The following is a 20,957-nucleotide window of genomic DNA, read 5'->3' as shown; positions in this document are numbered from 1 at the left end:
TTTTGAGTGTCAGTTAATCCATTTTGAATTATTTTAACGTTTACCCACAGCACTTTAATATTTTGTATATTTTTTTATTTTTCCAAAGTATACAATTTTCTGTGGTATAAACTTTTTAGGTTAATTAATTTTTGATACCTTTAAACATAACAAATATCACTAACTGTGGTCACATTTTGTTTGAATGTATTATTTTGTACATTTTATTTATTTTTTTTGAAAACAGTGGAAGCATGGGTTATCACGTCAATTTTAAAAATACTACGCGTATTTTTCTTTGGTTTGACATTTGATCTTCATAGACGTATTTTAAAAAGAAAATAATAGACTTATATATATTTATTGGCAAATTTATCCTAAAAGTATTATACGAGAGTTTATTGTAAAATGATAGTAAATTTTTCTACTGTAATAAAGATAGATTTTTTTTTATGTAGTGATAATAAACTTTTGTAATAATAGTATTTATATTTGTAATAGTAGTTTTGATGTAATAATAGTAAGACTGTTTAATTAAGATTTTTGAAGTTATTAAATGAGACTGAACTTTTTATGATATTTTTTTTTTTGATCATTCCCTGATTGACAGGATTTCAGGAACGCATAGACAGCCTAAAACGATCTACTTAATTCAAGGGCCCAGCATCTTTCCATATTTGTGAGTTTTTAAATATATTTTCACATTCTAATAAAATCCTTTTATGTAATATAATTTTTTATATTATTATATTATATTTTAAATTTTTTATTTTCACATGGTAGCAAGTAAAAAGGCTTCATGTAATTTCCTTTCATTAAAGTTATCTTGTCAATTGGGAATTAAATCAAACTCTATTATATCTTTTATTTATTAATAATATTTATTTACAGATTTAATATATATATTTTTTTTATATATTTGGTCAAATATTTCTATCTGTCTTTACATTTTATTAAAACACCATGCCAACAACAAGAAGAGGTGCTGATACTGCTGGCACTCCGCAACCTTTACCAGGAGGTCAAGGTGGTAATCAACCAGGTCCTTCACCGACACGGGATGACTTGTTCACAACACCAAGTGCTGCGTCAGCAATCAACATAGCAGCAATTTCGACTCAAGTGGCGGCTACATCGCACATACTGAATACTTCGGCAAACCAAATGACAGTGATGCAAGACCAAATTCTTCAACAAAATTCACAGATAAGTCTATTAACTCAAACTTTATCCAATTTAACGATCAGTTTATCAAACAATGCTTCACCTTTAAGACCAGACCAAGCTAGTCATCAAACTAATTTTTTTGCTAAGCCGAGTATTGACTCGTTCATTAATAAAGTTACTATTCTAGATATATCGATTCCAGAAAAAGTTGTGGAATTCATAGTTGATACACAACATTTAATCGACATTAATTTTTTACCGCTAGAAATGCTCTTAAAATCATTAATTAATAGATGTGCGTTAAATGCACAAGCTTTCTGGGCATCTTGCATAGCTCGATCATTAGACTGGGAAGCAATTAAAAACAACTTACTCGAAATTTATATCCCACCTTTGACGAGGCAACTATTGGTTGATAAACTGGTACGGCGAACTCAACCTGATACAGAAAAGTTCTCCACTTTTGCTGCATCCATTATAAAATTCAGTAAAATACTACTAAAAGAATTATCTGAAGCACAGATAATTGAAATTATTTTTGCTCATGCCAATACGGCTATCTTGACAATTATGGGCTTAAATCAAATACCCGAAACTTATAATGATTTGTCAAGGCTGATCACAAAAATGGAAGAAATTCAATCTAGAATGTTGCCACCAATTCAAATTGCAAATGCTTCAACTCAACAAAAAACTAATTCTACAAACAAATACTTTTGTACATATTGCAAAGGCACTAATCACGATTTTAGGCATTGTTTTAAACGGATCAATAAAGATAATGGATCAAATATTTCAAAACCAAAAAACTAATAATAGACCCTAAATTTTATTTACTTAATTTAAATTTAAATTCATCTTCTTTACCTTTACAAACTATTTTTATTCTAGGTTATCCCATTTTAACACTGTTTGATTCAGGGGCTTCTATTAACGCGATTAAAACCGCAACCCTAAAAAAATTACAACTTATTGATAAAAATATAATCACTGAATCAACTAATAAAACAATTTCATTACCTGGTAATAATTTTTTAAAATGTTCCAATTTGGTCAATCTACACTTTAAAATTGACAAATTCTCTTGGAACCAAAACTTTTACATTATCGACAGTCTCCCCTTTGACGCGATTTTGGGTGTTACATCGCTAAAACATTGTAATATTATTCTCGATTTTTTTAAATCAGTTATTAAATTTTATTTTGAACCTAATATCGAAATTCCCTTTGCTGGTTTTAACAGTAATAATCGGATTATTAACACGATTTGTGAAGCCAAAATTAATATGAGTGCCAAACAAACTAAAATGTTAGATTCTTTAATAAAAAAATATAAATGTATTTTTTCAGAAATCCCTGGCCTTGCTAAGGATTATGAATACAAAATTAAGTTGAAAGATAACATTCCGGTTTGTAAAGCACCATATTATTTAGCACCTGATAAAGCTAAACTTTTGGATCAACATATACAGCAGCTAGTGAAACAAGGAATTCTTTCTGTTTCAAATTCAAATTATAGCTCACCTGTATTTTTTGTTAAAAAAAAGATGACTCTTATCGTTTAGTCGCAGATTACAGATTCCTTAACAAACATATCGAATTTGATCCAATGAGTTCAGCTAATATTAACCATATCTTTGCCAGTTTAGGTAATTCGAAGGTTTTCACACTTTTAGACATGAAAAGCGCGTTTCACCAAATTAAATTGTCAGAGGACACGAAACATGTTACTGCAATCGTCACGCAATACGTTACTTGGCATTATAATCGCTGCCCTTTCGGTTTATCTGTCTCAAGCCAGGCCTTATCAAGATTTTTGAACTCTAGTTTAGCCGAATTTCGGCATAATTTTCTTTTAATATACTATGATGACTTGATTGTTCATTCTTCGGACGTCGAATCTCATCTAAAACATTTAAATTTGTTATTCACTAAAATTAAAACACTCGGTATCACAATTAATTTAGACAAAGCTCGTTTCTGCATGTCTAGAGTACGTTTACTAGGTAGCGTTATATCCGCTGAAGGTCGTTTTATTGACCCTTTAAAAGTTCAGGCTATTAATGAAATGCCTATACCCAAAAACGTTAAAGAAGTTATGAGGCTCGTAGGAGCGGCTGCGTTTTATGCCAGATATATTCCTATGTTCAGTCAGATTGTAGCACCACTGAATGATTTAAAGAAAAAGAACATCAAATTCAAAATTACGAATGTGCATCTGGAAGCTATTTCAACACTAAAAAAAGCTCTAACTAATGCTCCAGTTTTAAAACATCCGGATTTTGAAAGAACTTTTGTGTTACAAACTGACGGTTCATCGACTGGACTGGGGGCAGTTTTACTTCAGAAATATGAGGATGGTTTGCATCCAATTATGTACTGCTCTAGAAAATTGAATTCTGCAGAATTAAGGTATAATAGTCACGAGTTGGAAATGTTAGCAGTTATAACCGCTTTAGATAAATTTAAAGATTTTTTAACAGATCGCCACTTCATTCTCCAAACTGATTGTCGTTCTCTTCTTTGGATATTTAATACACCAAATAAATTCAATAAGCTGTCCAGGTGGATTCTTAAAATATCCCGATATGGTTTCACTCCGGAACATATCAAAGGAGAGCATAATAAAATGGCGGATTTCCTCTCTAGACTATACGAATCAAATGATACAATAGTGAATAGCGAGAATAAATTAGAGCAAGAATCAAATGATAAATTTGTTAAAATTAAAGAATTGCATAGCGCGGACCCAGGTTATGCAATTCTAATTAAAAAGATAACCTCTTCTCTGGATCCATCTGATTTAGATTTGCTTAGTGAACAAATTCGGAATGATGTTCAATTGGACTCTTTGAACGTTATAAACAACACGAATTTTGATTTTCTATCCATCAAACAAGAACAACGAAATTCACCTGAATGTGAAATCATTTATCGCAACCTTAAGGCTAAGATGAATGTCCCTAATTTTTGCATCAAGGATGGATTAGTTTTCAAACTTGTGGGTAGGAATCACCTAAAACGAATTTTATTACCCGAGTCATTATTGAATTATGTGTTGAGATATTTTCACGACTCTAAATATGCAGCGCATTGTTCGGTTATTAAAACGTTCCGTGAAATTAGTAAAATCTTTTATTATAAAAACTTGTATGCAAAGGTTAGGGATTATGTCAGAACCTGTAAAGTCTGTCAGGCGATTAGACCTTATACACGTAATGATAAGGTCCAATTGAGCAGTTCCATTCCTGAATTCACCTTTCATACTCTTTACGTTGACTTTATCGGTCCTATTATTAAATCTCCCGAAAACTACAAATATATTTTTTCTGTTGTAGATGGGTACAGTAAATACGCTTTTGCATATCCGTGCAAGAAACAGACGACGGATACGGCTATTTCGATGATGCAGAAGATATTTCTACAAAATGGATACGCAACGGTGGTGGTATCTGACAACGGTCCTGCGTTTTCGTCTGTGAAATGGAAGACCTTCTTATTCAACAATGGAATCAGAGCTTCCTATTGTTCGAGTTATACGCCATCATCCAACAAAAGCGAATGTCTTAATAAGCAAATTAAGTACAACCTGGGGTGCATTCTTAAAGAGTATTCGATTCAACACAAAAATTGGTCGAAATTTCTCAACTTTGTAATATTTAACTACAACAATTCATTTAAGAATACTATAAACACTACACCAGTAGAAGTTTATTTCGGAAGAAAATTAATAACGCCATTTATTATCATCAACGAGCTAACAGATTTAGTCACAAGCTCTGTGAAACCGTCGCAACAGCAAATTAACGATGCATTAAAACTCGCCCATCAACAACGTCTTAACAGAACTTTGAACAGACCATCAGTTTCAAAGTACAGAATTGGACAATTGGTGATGGTTAAAAATTTGGCGCCGAACATCAAAAAAAATAAATCAGCCAAATTTACAGCGAAATACAACGGACCGTATAAGATACAGAAATTCACATCTCCAACATCGGTTAGATTAAAACCCACTAACAGTAATAAGTCAACTTTTGGAATGTCAATCTACAATCTTCGGCCATATTATACCTGAGGTCATCATCGAAGTGGTCGTATTCGTTGACGGGTAATTTATCATATTTCTAGTTTTCTAACTGCCTTATTTCACTAAGCTAATTTAATTTCTATTTAGTTTCATTAATAATTAGCATCTCGCTAATTTTTTTTTGCCCCCTGGGGTGAGATTATTTTTTTTTGTTAATAAAGGGTGCTTGATTTTTTTTCTTTAACCGAGCGACTGTTTTCGAAACAAAAATAAAAACAATTTTGTTAGACAAGGATATAAAAACAAATTTTGTTAGACAAGGATGAGACTATCTTCTCACCTTCTCTTGCGAGATGTTATCGCAAATTTTTTGAAGAGAACCACTCTCTTTTGCATGGAAATTTTGTCGAGTCAACTTCTCATCGTAAAACTTGAGATGTATTAAATTTTGTTTGGATTGCTATTGGCCTAAAGTTTCGGAAACGGTCCACTATGATGCTTTGAACTATTTAAAGGAAAAAGTCAGGTATCTTTTTGAATTAATCAATGTAACAAAAGGTAATGTTTTTTTTAATCAATACAACACATTTTTATTATAATCTAATTTAATAATTATACAATAATATGTAGATGAAGTATTTTAATTTGGGTTCGTTTTTGTTTCTTTGGTCAAATCAATATTAATTTAAAAAAAAAAAAAAATGTTTTCTAAGTTGCCAGTGTTTTGAACTTGATTTGATAATATTCTTGTTTCCATTGTTTTAATGTATTGTGAAGAATCTTTGATGATCCTTCCAAACTTGGACACTATGCTCCTCATGGCAGTATTTTTGAGTGTCAGTTAATCCATTTTGAATTATTTTAACGTTTACCCACAGCACTTTAATATTTTGTATATTTTTTTATTTTTCCAAAGTATACAATTTTCTGTGGTATAAACTTTTTAGGTTAATTAATTTTTGATACCTTTAAACATAACAAATATCACTAACTGTGGTCACATTTTGTTTGAATGTATTATTTTGTACATTTTATTTATTTTTTTTGAAAACAGTGGAAGCATGGGTTATCACGTCAATTTTAAAAATACTACGCGTATTTTTCTTTGGTTTGACATTTGATCTTCATAGACGTATTTTAAAAAGAAAATAATAGACTTATATATATTTATTGGCAAATTTATCCTAAAAGTATTATACGAGAGTTTATTGTAAAATGATAGTAAATTTTTCTACTGTAATAAAGATAGATTTTTTTTTATGTAGTGATAATAAACTTTTGTAATAATAGTATTTATATTTGTAATAGTAGTTTTGATGTAATAATAGTAAGACTGTTTAATTAAGATTTTTGAAGTTATTAAATGAGACTGAACTTTTTATGATATTTTTTTTTTTGATCATTCCCTGATTGACAGGATTTCAGGAACGCATAGACAGCCTAAAACGATCTACTTAATTCAAGGGCCCAGCATCTTTCCATATTTGTGAGTTTTTAAATATATTTTCACATTCTAATAAAATCCTTTTATGTAATATAATTTTTTATATTATTATATTATATTTTAAATTTTTTATTTTCACGTTGTAGGTGAATGAATCTCCTTTATGCCTTTCTCCATATGTTAACATCGCCAATAGTTAATTTTCAGGGTGAGCGAAATATGCATTTCGTTGAATAACATGATCTATAACTGCTTTTAATGTACTTGATAAAAATCGCGAACTTTCAATCAATTTCCAAAGGTGCCGTGTTTTATCTTTGCATGATGAGTGTGTCTTTATTTGGAACCACACGGGGCCATATAATTTTAAAATTTATTGAGCCAAAATAATTAAATTAGTTGATGACGTTGGCGTTGAAATGTTAAGACGCAACATGCGGTTTGCGTTAGTCAACCAACGGGCATGCGACATTTTTCCACGTGATTTATTTGCTAAGCCATCTGAACAACTTCCAGTTATTACTGCTAAGATAGTTTCATACAAATATTTTTTTTCAATGCTTAAGTCACGAGATTTCAGCGTTGGTAATTGACCTAGTATTGACTCTACTTCAACTACAGTTCGCGTTTCACACTTATCCAGCAAGTTAACAATCGGACCTTTGTACTTCGATGGACCAAAAGTTTTACCATCTATATAATCAAACAAAGCTCCTCAAATTCTGGCTAAGTCCAGGTTGAAAAAATGGATCCAAATATTTCTCAAAATTAGGGGCTTTTTTAGGTGCTATTTAGGTGCGCAAATCAAAAATTTTTAGTTTTTGAAACCAGGCAATCCCTCGTTCTATAGTAATAATTTTATATTATTCTCATTAAGTGTAAGCAATCCCTGTCAAGAAAAATGCTTAATTCACTTGTCGACCCCCGAAAACTTTGATAGAGACTTTTATTTTCATGATTTTTCGATTAAACTTAATTCTTGATAAGGCTTCTCCTCATTTCAACGTCAAACTCGACTCGAAATTGCTTCAATATAAACTTTTTTCTAAACCAATAATTGGGTCTGCTAGTTTTTAATATTTGAGCAAGCATATTCTTATCTTAACGTTTAAAAGAAAAACTGCTCCAACATAATTAAAATGCCTAGTAAGTGCAAGCAATTCCAGACGAGAAGCAACCTTTGTTTTTCCTGATACTCTCGTAAAGTTCGATAATGACAATTTTTTCTACGAGTTTCCTTCAATATATAGTACCGTAATTATACCTTACTCACTACATACTTCTGCTTCATACACCATTTACATACTTCTGGGTAGCATTTCCATATGAAATTGAAAAAGCTTTCATCATTATAGGAATACTGCCTATATTTATAGAAATGATACACATAATATTGTGAAGTTATCTATTTTCACAATAGTCATGAAAAACACTCAATAACGAAAAATTTCAATGAAATTTTTTTTTTTGCAAAAAAAATTGCAATTAATAAAACCGAGATAATTTTACATTAGAATAATATTCAATTTTCAATAACTATTAACTTAGATACTAGATAAACTATTGATTTAAAAATAATTCATCAGAGACTTTTAGCAGATTTTGCGAAAATTAATTCCTGGTCGATTCGTAAGATTATTCGTAAAGCAAATTTTGGAAGCTGATAGTTAATATAAAATAAAAATAGTTTTTTTTATTTCGATTTGGATTCCTTACTTTCTGCTTCAAAAAGTGCCAATTATAATCGATCGATCTGTTTGTAAAATATCGTGAAAAAGAGTGTTGAACTTGAAGAATTCAAAAGCTTAGAATTTTTATCTTGTTAAGCTCTCCGAACTCCAATTAGTTTGAGAGTTATATAATAGATTTTATAAAGAACTATTGTAATTGTCCTTTGTATTGGTTGTGATTTGATATTGGATAAAAACATTCAACCATAATTTGTCTATTCAAATTAAGACGAGCATTTCTGTGGGCTGTATTATGCATTTTGTTCAAATATATCCCCTTAAGGACCCACAATAAATTGGCAATCGTCTTCAGTAGCATTAAAACCTCTTAAAATGAAAAAATCTTAAAATTAAAGAATAAATTAAACAAATCCGCACCAAGATCGCATCACCCTGAAACAAATAATAATAAAATATTACCCTTAAAATTAAAATACAATTATTTGCCAGATTATAATAATAAATCTTTATGTTACACCCTCTAAAACAATATAACTGCCTGCTTTCACCTAAAACACAATAAAATATTAAGTTAAAATCCTAATATAGGATTATCGTTATGAATATATCAAACAAACTGAGGGATTAAGCCTGAAAATAAAAGATTAATAAGCAAAATTGTAAATATTAAATTAAAAAAACCATAAATCAGAAAATTAAGATCAAATAGATTACCAAAAATTTATCCTCGGTATTCCTAAAACCGAATAATTAGAATTTAGAAATCTGTAAAAAACCAAAATTAAATTAAATGAAAACGTTGTTCATTAAATGAAAATAAGCAAATTAAAACAAAAAAATAAAAATAGAATTAATTAAAGAACAATAGAATAAGTATTACCAAATGAAGTAAAATGCTGTACCTAAAATAGAAGAAATTATTGATTAGTGTAACTAAAACAGAAGAAATTATGAATTAGTGTACCTAAAACAGAAGAAATTATTGATTAGTGTACCTAAAACAGAAGAAATTATTGATTAGTGTACCTAAAACAAAAGAAATTATTAGTTAGTGTACCTAAAACAGAAGAAGTTATTAGTTAGTGTACCTAAAACAGAATAAAATATAAAATAGATAATAAAATGAAATTGAAATAATTTTGATGAGCGATGATTCGATGGATAACTTAACTGATGATATTGATAACTGAAGATTTATAATTGCACGTGGCGATCACTTCGATTGAATGTTCACTCAATGGAGTCGCTTTTCAAAGCTTTTTGCTCTACGCACATTTGCTTTTGTAGAACGAGGAGGATCACTTTCATTGGCTCTGCCATTTTGAAATAAATTGAAGATCAACGCATTGATTGTTCTACTAATCAAAAGTAAAAACGAAGCGGAAAAATGATATCTGACCTTAGTCAGATTCGAACCCGGGACCTCCGGTATGGAAGTCCGATGTGGTGACCCGCTGCCACCACAGTTGTTGATAAAACGATTGTAGTTATCATACGGCTCAGATCTGTTTCAAACATACTCCTCCGCATTGCACCAAACGTTTGGGGCAATAATAAGTTTATGTGGTGTCTGAAATGGGAAGTACACACAGCTTAACAATCGGCCGTTTCAGCACTGTAGTTGCCGTTTTGAGTGTCACTACTCGAGTAAGATTATCAGCTCCAGGATGAAGTTGGATGACTTTAGCTAATGGCCATTTAGATGCCGGATATCTTTCATCAACGATTAAAACAATTGATCCGATATTGATTTGATTGGCAGGATATTGCCACTTATAAATAGCCTGCAACTGTTGAAGATATTCTCTGGACCATTTCGTCCAGAAGTTTTCGAGAATTTGGCGAGTTAATTGCCAACGAGATAAATGTGTAATTTTCAAATGTGTTAATGCTGGCTCGGGAATAGTCGTTAAGGGTCCACCAGTGAGGCAATGTCCGGGTGTTAAGACTGCGAGGTCATCTGGATCATCAGTAAGCCGGCAAAGAGGCCTTGAATTCAACACTGCTTCAATTTGTATCAGAACAGTGGTGAATTCTTCGTATGTAAGGAGAGTGTTACCAATAACCCTCTTTAAATGATGTTTGACGGATTTAACTCCAGCTTCCCAGCGGCCGCCAAAATGTGGGGCAGACGGTGGATTAAAGTGCCAGTGAGTTCCGTCGTTTGCAAGTAACGAACGAAGAGTTTTAAGCTGTGTGGATGACTCCGTAAAGAGTCGTTTGAGTTCAGCATCAGCCCCCACAAGATTAGTTCCACAGTCGCTTGAGAGTGTAGCACAGATCCCGCGACATCCAGTGAAGCGTTTATATGCAGCAATAAAACCACTAGTGGAATAGTCTGTAACTATCTCGAGATGAATTGCATACGTAGAGGAACATATAAACAGAACAACAAAGCCTTTGTATGTTTTAGCAGCACGCCCATGCCATGTTTTAACAAGAAATGGGCCAGCGTAATCAACCCCTGAGTGGCAAAAGGGGCGGGATGGAGTCGTACGCGCTGCTGGAAGTTGTCCCATTTGTTGTTCAGCTCGTTTAGCACGTTGGCGTGCGCAGATCACACATTTCAAGATTACTTTTCGAACTGCTAGACGAGCTCCCAGTATCCAAAATTTTTGTCGAACTGCTGCTAAAGTGTTACTGGTACCACTGTGGAGTGATCGAAGATGAGCACTTTGGATTATTAGAAGAGACAGAGTGGAATCTTTCGAGAGGATATAGGGGTGCCTTGAGTAATAATCCAGTGATGATTGTTCAAGACGTCCACCAACTCGTATCAGACCATTTTGATCGAGAAATGGAGTGAGCAAGCGCAAAGAACTCGAGCTAGTGATTGGTTGTTTCTTCTGCAACAACTTCAACTCGTTTGAAAATGCAATCCTTTGGCTAATCCGAACCCAAATTAATAGAGACGCGTGAAGATTATGATTAGTTAACAAGGCTGGTGGATCATCATCCATGATTCTACGGCTACGATTGATGAACTTCATCCACCAAGATGTGATACGCAAGAGTCGATTTAAGTTAGAATATCGATGCAATAATTCCGGCTCTAACTCAATTTGTGAGCAATGATTCACTTTTGCAGATCGAACTTCCGAAGCTGGGACAAGTGATAGTGAGCAAATGCCATGGGGCCATTGGTCAGATGGTAGAAAGAGCCATTCGGGACCTTTCCACCATAATTGATGTTTATCAAGAGCTTGGGGGAGAGTCCGCGGGACGCACAGTCAGCTGGATTTTGTTTTCCAGCGATAAATCTCCAACGAGCTGATGATAGGTTTTCTTGGATGAAGGTGACACAATTTCGAACAAAATCCTTCCATTTACTTGGATGAGATGTGATCCACGTGAGTGCAACTGATGAATCGGTCCAAAGCCATAGTGGTGCTGAATGTAGGTCCATAGTTCTGCGTACATATCCTGCGAGTCGAGTAAGCAGAGCAGCTGCAGTAAGTTCTAAACGTGGTATTGTCATTTTCTTCAACGGTGCCACTTTTGTTTTTGCACACACAATGTTGACGCTAATTGAGGAGCAAGTTTCCACTCTGAGATAAACAACTGCACTTAATACAGACTGTGAGGCGTCAGAAAACCCATGAAGCTCGAGTTTCGAGGATTGAAGAGGTCCCAAGTACCGTGGGATTGAAATTAATGACAAATCTGTAAGCTGTCGTTTGAATTCTCGCCATTGTTTGCATAAATGATCTGGAAGGATCTCATCCCAATTTGATTTGACCAACCAAAGATGCTGCATTAAAACTTTAGCTTGAATTATGAACGGTGAGATTAATCCTAGTGGGTCAAAAAGCTGGGCTATGCGAGAGAGCACACTTCTTTTCGTTACGCGCTGGAGTGGTTCACTGTTGACAATGATTGAAAATCTGTCACTTGATGGATTCCAGGAGAGACCTAATGTTCGGATACTTGACGATTGATCGATAAGAATTGTAGCTTGCATACATTGGAGATTTGACAATAGTCAGACGTGTTTTTTTGTGCTCTTCAAGTTTTAAATAAATTTTTAAGATTTTAGTGATATTTGGAGTTTAAATTATATTAGTACAGGTGTATATTTAATTATCTATTAAATTTTATAAAAAGTAAAGTGAATAATTAATATATTTGAGGAAAACAAGCTATAATTAGCAAAATTATAATTAAGTGTTAATTTTTGTGGTTAAATAATTGAATCATATATCATAACAAAACAAAGTTCAGTGAAGGTATGATAAACACCTTTCATAATTTATAAGTTTAACACAGTGTATATTATAAATTGGTTGAGCATACCTATTCCAAACTTTATTTTGTTTTGTTTAAATACTAGTGATTTAAATACAATAAACCCTTATCTACATTTTTGTAATATTTGCAAGCACTTAGATGGTTGAGTGGTTATGATATCGGATTTTGAAATAAACAGTGACAATTAAATTGAGTTCGAACCTAAGCAAAGGCAGTTAAAATTATTTTTTCTTTAACTGAATAATTTTGCAATTGGTTTATTTTCGTCTTGTGTCATATTCGCAGTATTTGTGTAATTTGTGACGTTTCTTAACAAAAAAAAAAAAAAAAAAAAAAACATCATTAGTATTAATTTGGCAAATTTAGAATAAAACTATAAATTAATTATTATTATACCTGTATAGGGTTATATGTGCATAAATTTATAAAAGGCCAAGAAACCAGTGTGAGTGCTACATACAAATTGACTTATAGTTTACTACAAGCCTGAATAGCGCAGTTGGTTGGAGTGTATTGGAATTTTAAGAAGTATCAGTCTAATTGAGGGTTCAAATTCTACTCGGGGAGTCTAGGAGAAAAAAAGTGGTTGTTTTTTGTTTATTCACTCTGTTTTGATTTGATTTCATTCCTATTAAGGCTGAAATTAATTAAATATTAAAAGAAAATAAAGAGAAATAAAAATGTCAGTTGAAACTGAAAAAATTATTGAAGCAATTAATCAACAAACTTTGACCTTAAGGAAATTAATAGATGATAATAATCTAGAAATAAGAAGCTTAAGAACGGAAATTAATAGGATCAATGAAAGCCAGTTGCAAGCGCGAAAAGAAATAGTGCTCTTAAAGGAAGAAAATGAGAAGTTAAAAACAGAAAACGAGACAAAAAATGATAGAATAAAAAGAATAGAACGAGAAATGAGAAATGAGAGCGAAAAATGCTGTAATTAACGGAATACTAGAAGATAATGATGAAATGGATTTGAATGAGAGTATGCGCCAAATTATAATTGATAAACTTGAAATTGATTGTAAAAAGGAAGACATTGAAAGTGTGAGACGAATTGGTATAAAAGGTCAATATTCAAAATCTATTCACGTTAAATTTCAAAATGAAAGTGTTAGAAATAATATTATGAAAAACAAGAAGAAACTGAAAGGATCAAATATTTATATCGATGAAGACTACACACAAGAAATACGAGAGGAAAGAAAGATACTACGAGAAGTTTTAAAAAAAGAAAAGCAAGAGGGTAAGAATGCATACATCAAGTATAATAAATTAATAAGTAATAAGGAAGTATACACCATAAAAGCGATGATTGCAAAACAATGGAATTAAAAAATAATAAAGTAAAACACAAGAAAATAGAGAGCTTTACTAATAAAAGAGATAGAAGTGAAGAAGAAGATGGCAATAAATCTAGTGATGAAAGAGAAGAAAATAAAACTTTGGTGAATAAACAGAAAAATAAAAAAAAAGCTATTGAACAAGCATCAATAAGGACATTTCTCAGCGGAGAATCGAATAGAAAAAATTCGATCTGATAAGCTTGGTGATGATGATTCGAAACTTAGGACGGCTACGCTTAGAACTAGGAAAAATGATAAGGACAATAAATTAATTTTTTATAATATAGAAGGAATTAATAGATTGAAGAATAAGAAACAAATAATCGAATTTCTGATGGAATATTGGATTATAATTTTAGTTGAAACATGGTGTGAAGATAAAGATGTAGTGCCTATTAATGGATATGGTTCGTTTGTAAAAAAACCAAATAAAATTGGTGAAGGTGGAAGGAAATCGGGAGGTATCGTCATATATTATAGAGAAGAGATAAAAAATAAAACAAAATTATTGAAAAATAATACAAAAGAATGTATCTGGATCTCAACGGAAATAAGCAAGAAACAATTTATAATTTGCGCTATTTATAATCCACCTAAATATTCTAAATACGCAAACGAAGAATTTTTTAACTGTTTACAGAATGAGATAAAGAATATGGAATATAAATATTTGAATGCGGAACTGATTATAGTAGGAGATATGAATGGTAGAATTGGAGAAATTCAAGAAAGAGATCATGAAAATGAAACTAAATACAGTAACGTGGTTAATAATTTCAACATTAATTTGGAAAATAGAAGAAATAAAGACAAGGAGACAAATGAATATGGGAAAAAAATTATCCAAGTGTGTTAAGATTTGGATATGGTGATTTTGAACGGTCGGTGCAAAGGAAATAAAGAAGGAGAGTATACATTTGTTTCTGAAAATGGGAAGAGTGCAATTGATCTAGTGATGATCAAAACTAATTTACATGAGCAGTATATATTAGATATGGCAGTTGTAGAATGTGTGGAAGGTACTAAACACTTTCCAATTGAAATATCAATGAATATGTGTTGCAATAGGGTAAAAGAGATCCCAAACGAAAAATTCCAAACTCTTGAGGTTTATAAATGGAATAGCCAGGAATGCGACGAATTCAAAAGCAATATGAGGGCAGAGTTGATTTATGGTTAATTGGAATTGAAAATGGAATACGGAAGAATGAAATAAATGAGGCACATAAAATATTAGAGATGATGTACAAAAGTATTGGAAAGTCAATGAGGGTTGTAAACAAGACAAATAATTATTTGGCAAGAAATAATTGGTTTGATAGGGAATGTCGAGAAGCAAAACACAATACAAGAAATGCACTAAGAATATTTAGAAGATCGAATATAGAGCGGCATTTAGATGATTATCGTAAACTTAAAAGGCAATACGTTAATTTATGTATAAGGAAAAAAGATGAAATGAAAGCTATGCGGGAAGGTGAAATAATGAGAATGGTTGAAGAAAGGGACGAGGCAAGTTTATGGAAGATCATAAAGGCAACCTACAATAATAAAAATTACGATGACTGCAAAATAAGAGGAGAAATATGGCTGGATCATTATGAAAAGTTATACAAAAAAAAAGGTGGAACAAAGCCAACTGGACGAAGAATTTTATAACAACCCTGGATCAAATAGTAACGACATGGTTATAGAGATGCTGGAAAGAGAAATAGATGAAAATGAGGTTGAATATGCCATTAGCACATTAAAAAATAGAAAAACACCTGGAATCGATGGTATACCAGCTGAATTTATTAAAAATTCAGTAAAATTCTATTTCAATATAATCACTTCACTAACTAAGTTATTTAATATAATAATGGAAACAAAAAAAATTCCAGATGGATGGAAAAAGGGAGTTATTTGTAATATTTATAAAAATAAGGGAGATAAGTACGATCCCGCAAATTATAGAGGAATCACATTATTACCGGTATTAAGTAAGGTCTTTTTAAAAATTCTGGCAGACAGATTACAACAGTGGACTGAAGAAAATAAAATCCTTAGTGAATTTCAAGCTGGATTTCGTACGGGATATGGGACATTGGATAATATAATGGTACTGAAAGAATTAGTTAACATTGAACTATCAAAAAAAAGAAGAAAATTATACTCATGTTTTGTGGATTTGGAAAAGGCATTTGACTCCATAGATAGGGAATTGTTATGGAAAAAGTTGTATCATATAGGGTTGCCTCTGAATATATTGAAGATAATTATGTCCTTATATAAAAATTATGAATTCTGTGTAAAAATGAATAATGATAAAGCTACTGAATGTAGAGGAACGAGTAGGGGTTTGAGACAGGGATGTCAATTGTCAGCAATTTTATTTGCACTGTTCATAAACGATTTCCCAAACAAAATGAAACATACAGAAACGCACGCACCATCCATAAATGGTAGGGAAGTTAACACTCTTCTATATGCCGACGATATGGTTTTATTATCCCAGACTAGAATAGGTCTGCAAAGAGCACTTAACCAGCTGCAAAATTACTATGAAGAAAATAGGCTAACAGTTAATGAGAAGAAGTCAAAAGTGTTAGTATTTAGAAAAGGAGTGAAGTTGGGTAGACAAGACGAATGGAGATACAAAGGTATACTAATTGAAAACGTAAATGACTTTAATTATCTTGGGGTAACCTTGAATTGGAATGGAAAATGGGAGAAGCATTTCGAAGAAATAAAAAAAAAAGCTGAAAGAGGAATAGGCGTAATAAAAAGATTTATGTACTGTAATCAGTGGATATCAGCAAAAATCATGATTAGGATATTTAAAGTATTGATTGAGCCAATATTACTGTATGGTAGTCAAGTTTGGGGTGTAGAAGATAACTTTACAGTAATTGATAAACTGAGAACAAACTTCTTTAAACAAGTATTAGGAATCAGCAGGGCAACGGCTAACTGTGGAGTGCTGATAGAGGTGGGGCAGCTTCCAATTGAGGTGCATATCTATAAGAATGTATTAAAACATTATATCAAGAATGGTAATAGAAATGATAAAATATTGCAGTATGAGTGTGTTAAAGATAAAAAGATAGAAAATTACAGTAGTTGGGGTGTCAAAATTAAAAATAAATTTAATATTCTGGATGTAAGCGTTGAAGTATTAAACTATGACAAGAAAAAACAGTTAAAAATAATTCATGAAAAAACAAAGGAATGGGGGTATAAAAAGCTGATGCAAGGGATGGAAGAAAAGGTGAACTTGGGATATTTTAAGGAATTGGCACATTACGAAGAAGGAGCTAAATATATTTCTAGTCTGGAATTGGAATGGAGAAGAGAAATGGCAGGATTTAGACTGGGAAGCTGGAAGTATGAACACAGGAGGGATGAAAGTGGGAATAAGATATGTGTATTATGCGAGCAAAGTGAGGGAAATGAAAGACATTTGATATACGAATGTCTCGGTTTAACTGAGCTGAGACAAAAATTCCTTAATAAAAATATTGACTGGGAAAATATAATGGACGATAAGACTGACCAGCTCATGATGGCTCAATTCTTACAGAGGAGTAGAAAAATGATAAAAAACAAATTGTAGTAATAATTGTTAATATTTTTGCTGTAATTATATAATGTATTTTGGTTAATAATTGTTAATTGTTAATTGTTATGTTGATTGGCCCAAATGGGTATATCAAATAAATGAATAATAATAATAATAATAATAATTGTAGCTTCCTTGGCATGATATTCTGGTGGAATGCTTTCTAACAAATTGGGATGATTGCTGACCCATTTTTTGAGAATAAACCTGCCGCGTCTACATAATTGATCAACCTGAGTGATGATTTGACTACACTCAGAGACAGTATCAGCTCCACCAAATATATCATCTACATATCGCCCTTTGAGCATCGTTGACTCAGCCAACGGAAATTGATTTCCATTGTCGAGTATTAATTGTTTGAGCGTTCGCAATGCCAAGAATGGCGCACATCCTAAACCATAGGTTACGGTTTTTAGTTGATAAGTTTGGATGACACCATCCTGCATCCAGGATCCTTTGAAGATGCCAATCATGATGATCGACCACTATCTGACGATACATTTTTTCGATATCTGACACGAAGACATATTTGAATCGTCGAAACCACAAGAGAACATCTGGAAGATCGGTTTGAAGTTTTTCGCCAGTGTGGAGAATATCATTAAGTGATTTTCCCGAGCTAGTCCGCATTGATCCGTTGAACACGACCCGAAGTTTAGTGGTAGTACTTGTCGAACGTAGCACGCCGTGATGAGGTAGATAAAAAACACACTTCGGTTCGACTGAGTTGGCTGATACAAGAGACATGTGGTTGAGTGATTCATATTCTCGGATGAATTCATCATATAGGTGGCGAAACTCATTATGAGAGTTTAACCGACGTTGAAGTGAATGAAGCATCTTCGTTGCAGGACCTCGAGATTCTCCTAGTGCATCTGGTGATTCTTTCAATGGCAGTCGAACTACGTATCGACCAGAGTCTAATCTCGAATGAGTCGATAAGAAATGTTGCTCACAAACTTCTTCCTCTGGTGACAAGCTGGTAGCTTTACCATCCATGATTTCTTCTTGATTCCAGAAACGTTGAAGAAGCAAGTCCAGTTGCACATCAAGTGAGCAATGATAAACAGTGGCGGTCGACTCAGTGAGATTTCTGTTGATTGGTCCTGATAAAATCCACCCGAATATGGTAGATTGAGCGATAGGGCATTGTGGTGGCCCCTTGATGACATCGGAAAGAATAATGTTTCCGTAAATATCGGCACCAAGAATCAAATCAATCGAACTTGGTATCATGAATGATGGGTCTGCGAGTTGTAGGCCTGATATATGCGGCCAATGAGATGTAGCTGGTTGCCTTGATGGTAACGTTGAAGTGAGCTTAGATAAAATATAAGCCTTTACTTTTATACTAACATTGGAGTCGAAGGCGGAGCCAATATTTATAGATACCGCCCCACGTGCAGTTGAAGATTGAGTTGCTCCTACTCCGATAAGAGAGATTGATGTAGATGATCGTCTAAGACGAAGATTTTGAACAAGACGATCACTGATGAACGAAATTTCGGACCCTGGATCAATAGAGCTTTCGCGATTACGAAATTACCATCTTCTCCTGAGATTCTGACTTGAGCTGTTGCGAGTAGCACCATTGATTGAGAAGGAACACATATCGACGACGCATGATTGACCGTTCGATCAGCGGAGGATGTAGACGGATTAGCTTCGTTGGAGTTTGATGACACGTTACCTGTGGAATTGCTGCTTGATTCATGTGACGACTGTGTGACTGCGTCATGAATCATTGTATGGTGACGTCGTCTGCATTGTACACATGACTTTACTGAGCGACAGTCTTTTAGCATATGAGGACCAAGGCAATTAAAACACAACCGGTTGGATACTACAAACTGACGTCGTTGGTTTGGAGTTTTCTGACCAAAGGCTTTGCAACTCGTTAGATAATGATACAAAGTGAGCAGCTATACTTCGATCCCTTTTCTTGATTTTCCACAGCAACATGGATTCTGGCATTTGGAGAACGACTAGTCGATTTATCTTGATATATGGATGCTGATTTTGTAAATTCGCGACCTTCGATTGATTCCAAAGCACGAGCACGACTTTCAATAAAGTGTTCAAGATCTTGAAATGATGAAGGAGACATTGAAGCACCTTCGTGTAGTTCCCATGCTTCATGTGTGTCCGAATCTAAACGATTGACTATTGTGTATACAATAATTTGATCCCATTTGTTGGTAGGTGATCCCAATGCTTTGAGTGCATCTAGTGCTTCATTAACTGTTGATAAAAGATGATTCAACCCTTTTGATGATTTACGCAGTGGTTTCATTATAAAAATAGTATCCAAATGTTTGTTTACTAAAACACGCTTGTTTTCGTACCTGGAAATTAATCATGCTGGAATGAAATTCTCACCAGTAATTTGAAAATTTGAAATGAGGTTGGCAGCTTCTCCAGTGACACTACTTTTGAGATAATGCATTTTCATGACATTTGTAAGTTCAGAATCTGCACCCACTAATGATGTGAACATGTCACTAAAAGGCCTCCAAGATTGATAATCGCCTGCGAATTTAGGAAGTTGAATTTTTGGAAGTATCGTACGAGGCGCTGATGATGAGCCAACACCAGAAGTGTCAGCTAAAGTAGCTCCGTCCAATGGATTAACTACAATAATTTGAGATAGAAGCTCAAGCAGGGTCGCTTTTCTTTCCATATATGCTTCCTGAGTGAAAGCATAGACAGAATTTTTCATATACGGCAAATCTTTGATAGTGTCCGTTCTAGTCTCACAAATCCGTTCATGATCTTTGTCAAACTTTGTCCAATTCGACTCCAACACTTCAAGTCTCGTTTGAACTCTTGATTTTGTTAAATTTGAAACGTCGATATTCTTGATAGGGTCTAGCGCATTTTTTATGAGATTAAAACGCGTTTCTTGTAGCGCGATACGCGATTCCAAAGAAGTCATGATGATGATTCAAAATTTGATTACTTGATAGTTCAAAGACGAGGAAGTATGAAAATAATAATCAAAATATCGACACGAAAAGCTTCACTACTTCACAAGATAATGTTCACAAAACAATGTTCACAAATAATGTTGTTTATTGATATGTATAAACTAAAATGTTCACAACCACTTTAAACACGTGTTCCGTTAATTAAATAGATTTTTACAAAATTACTGTGCCTGGATATCCGGCTCGAAGGACCACAATGTTAGAGATGAGGTGATTACTTTAGCTGATCTGTATCAAAAGCTAACATATCCTAGCACAGGTAGATGTTGGTGATAAAATGAGAAAAAACAATGTTGAACAATACAAATGGTTTTATTCGCTAACAAATAAATGTATTCAAAGTGTATTGTTCGAATAATCAATGTTCAAACACAAATTGCTTAATTACTGAAACACGTAATTTAATGAAACAAAATGATAATAATTAGTCCAACTATAATTAATACACATATATATTT

At 33.0% G+C, this 20,957-nt stretch overlaps 2 protein-coding genes across 2 annotated transcripts; both read right to left on the bottom strand.

The window, feature by feature from the left end:
- Window positions 1-9,870: 9,870 nt before the first annotated feature.
- LOC123302893 lies at window positions 9,871-11,789 on the bottom strand. Its single transcript, XM_044885987.1, has 2 exons — window positions 11,540-11,789; window positions 9,871-11,483 (listed from the first exon to the last, which is right to left on the bottom strand). The coding sequence occupies exons 1-2, from the start codon at window positions 11,787-11,789 to the stop codon at window positions 9,871-9,873; spliced, it is 1,863 nt and encodes a 620-aa protein (XP_044741922.1).
- An 8,079-nt stretch (window positions 11,790-19,868) lies between these two features.
- LOC123302892 lies at window positions 19,869-20,447 on the bottom strand. Its single transcript, XM_044885986.1, has one exon. It carries the CDS (start codon window positions 20,445-20,447, stop codon window positions 19,869-19,871), a length of 579 nt encoding a protein of 192 aa, XP_044741921.1.
- Between the last annotated feature and the right edge of the window lie 510 nt (window positions 20,448-20,957).

This window comes from Chrysoperla carnea, chromosome X, assembly GCF_905475395.1.
Source record: "Chrysoperla carnea chromosome X, inChrCarn1.1, whole genome shotgun sequence".
NCBI lineage: Eukaryota > Metazoa > Arthropoda > Insecta > Neuroptera > Chrysopidae > Chrysoperla > Chrysoperla carnea.
This window is presented reverse-complemented; position numbering and strand designations above follow the sequence as displayed.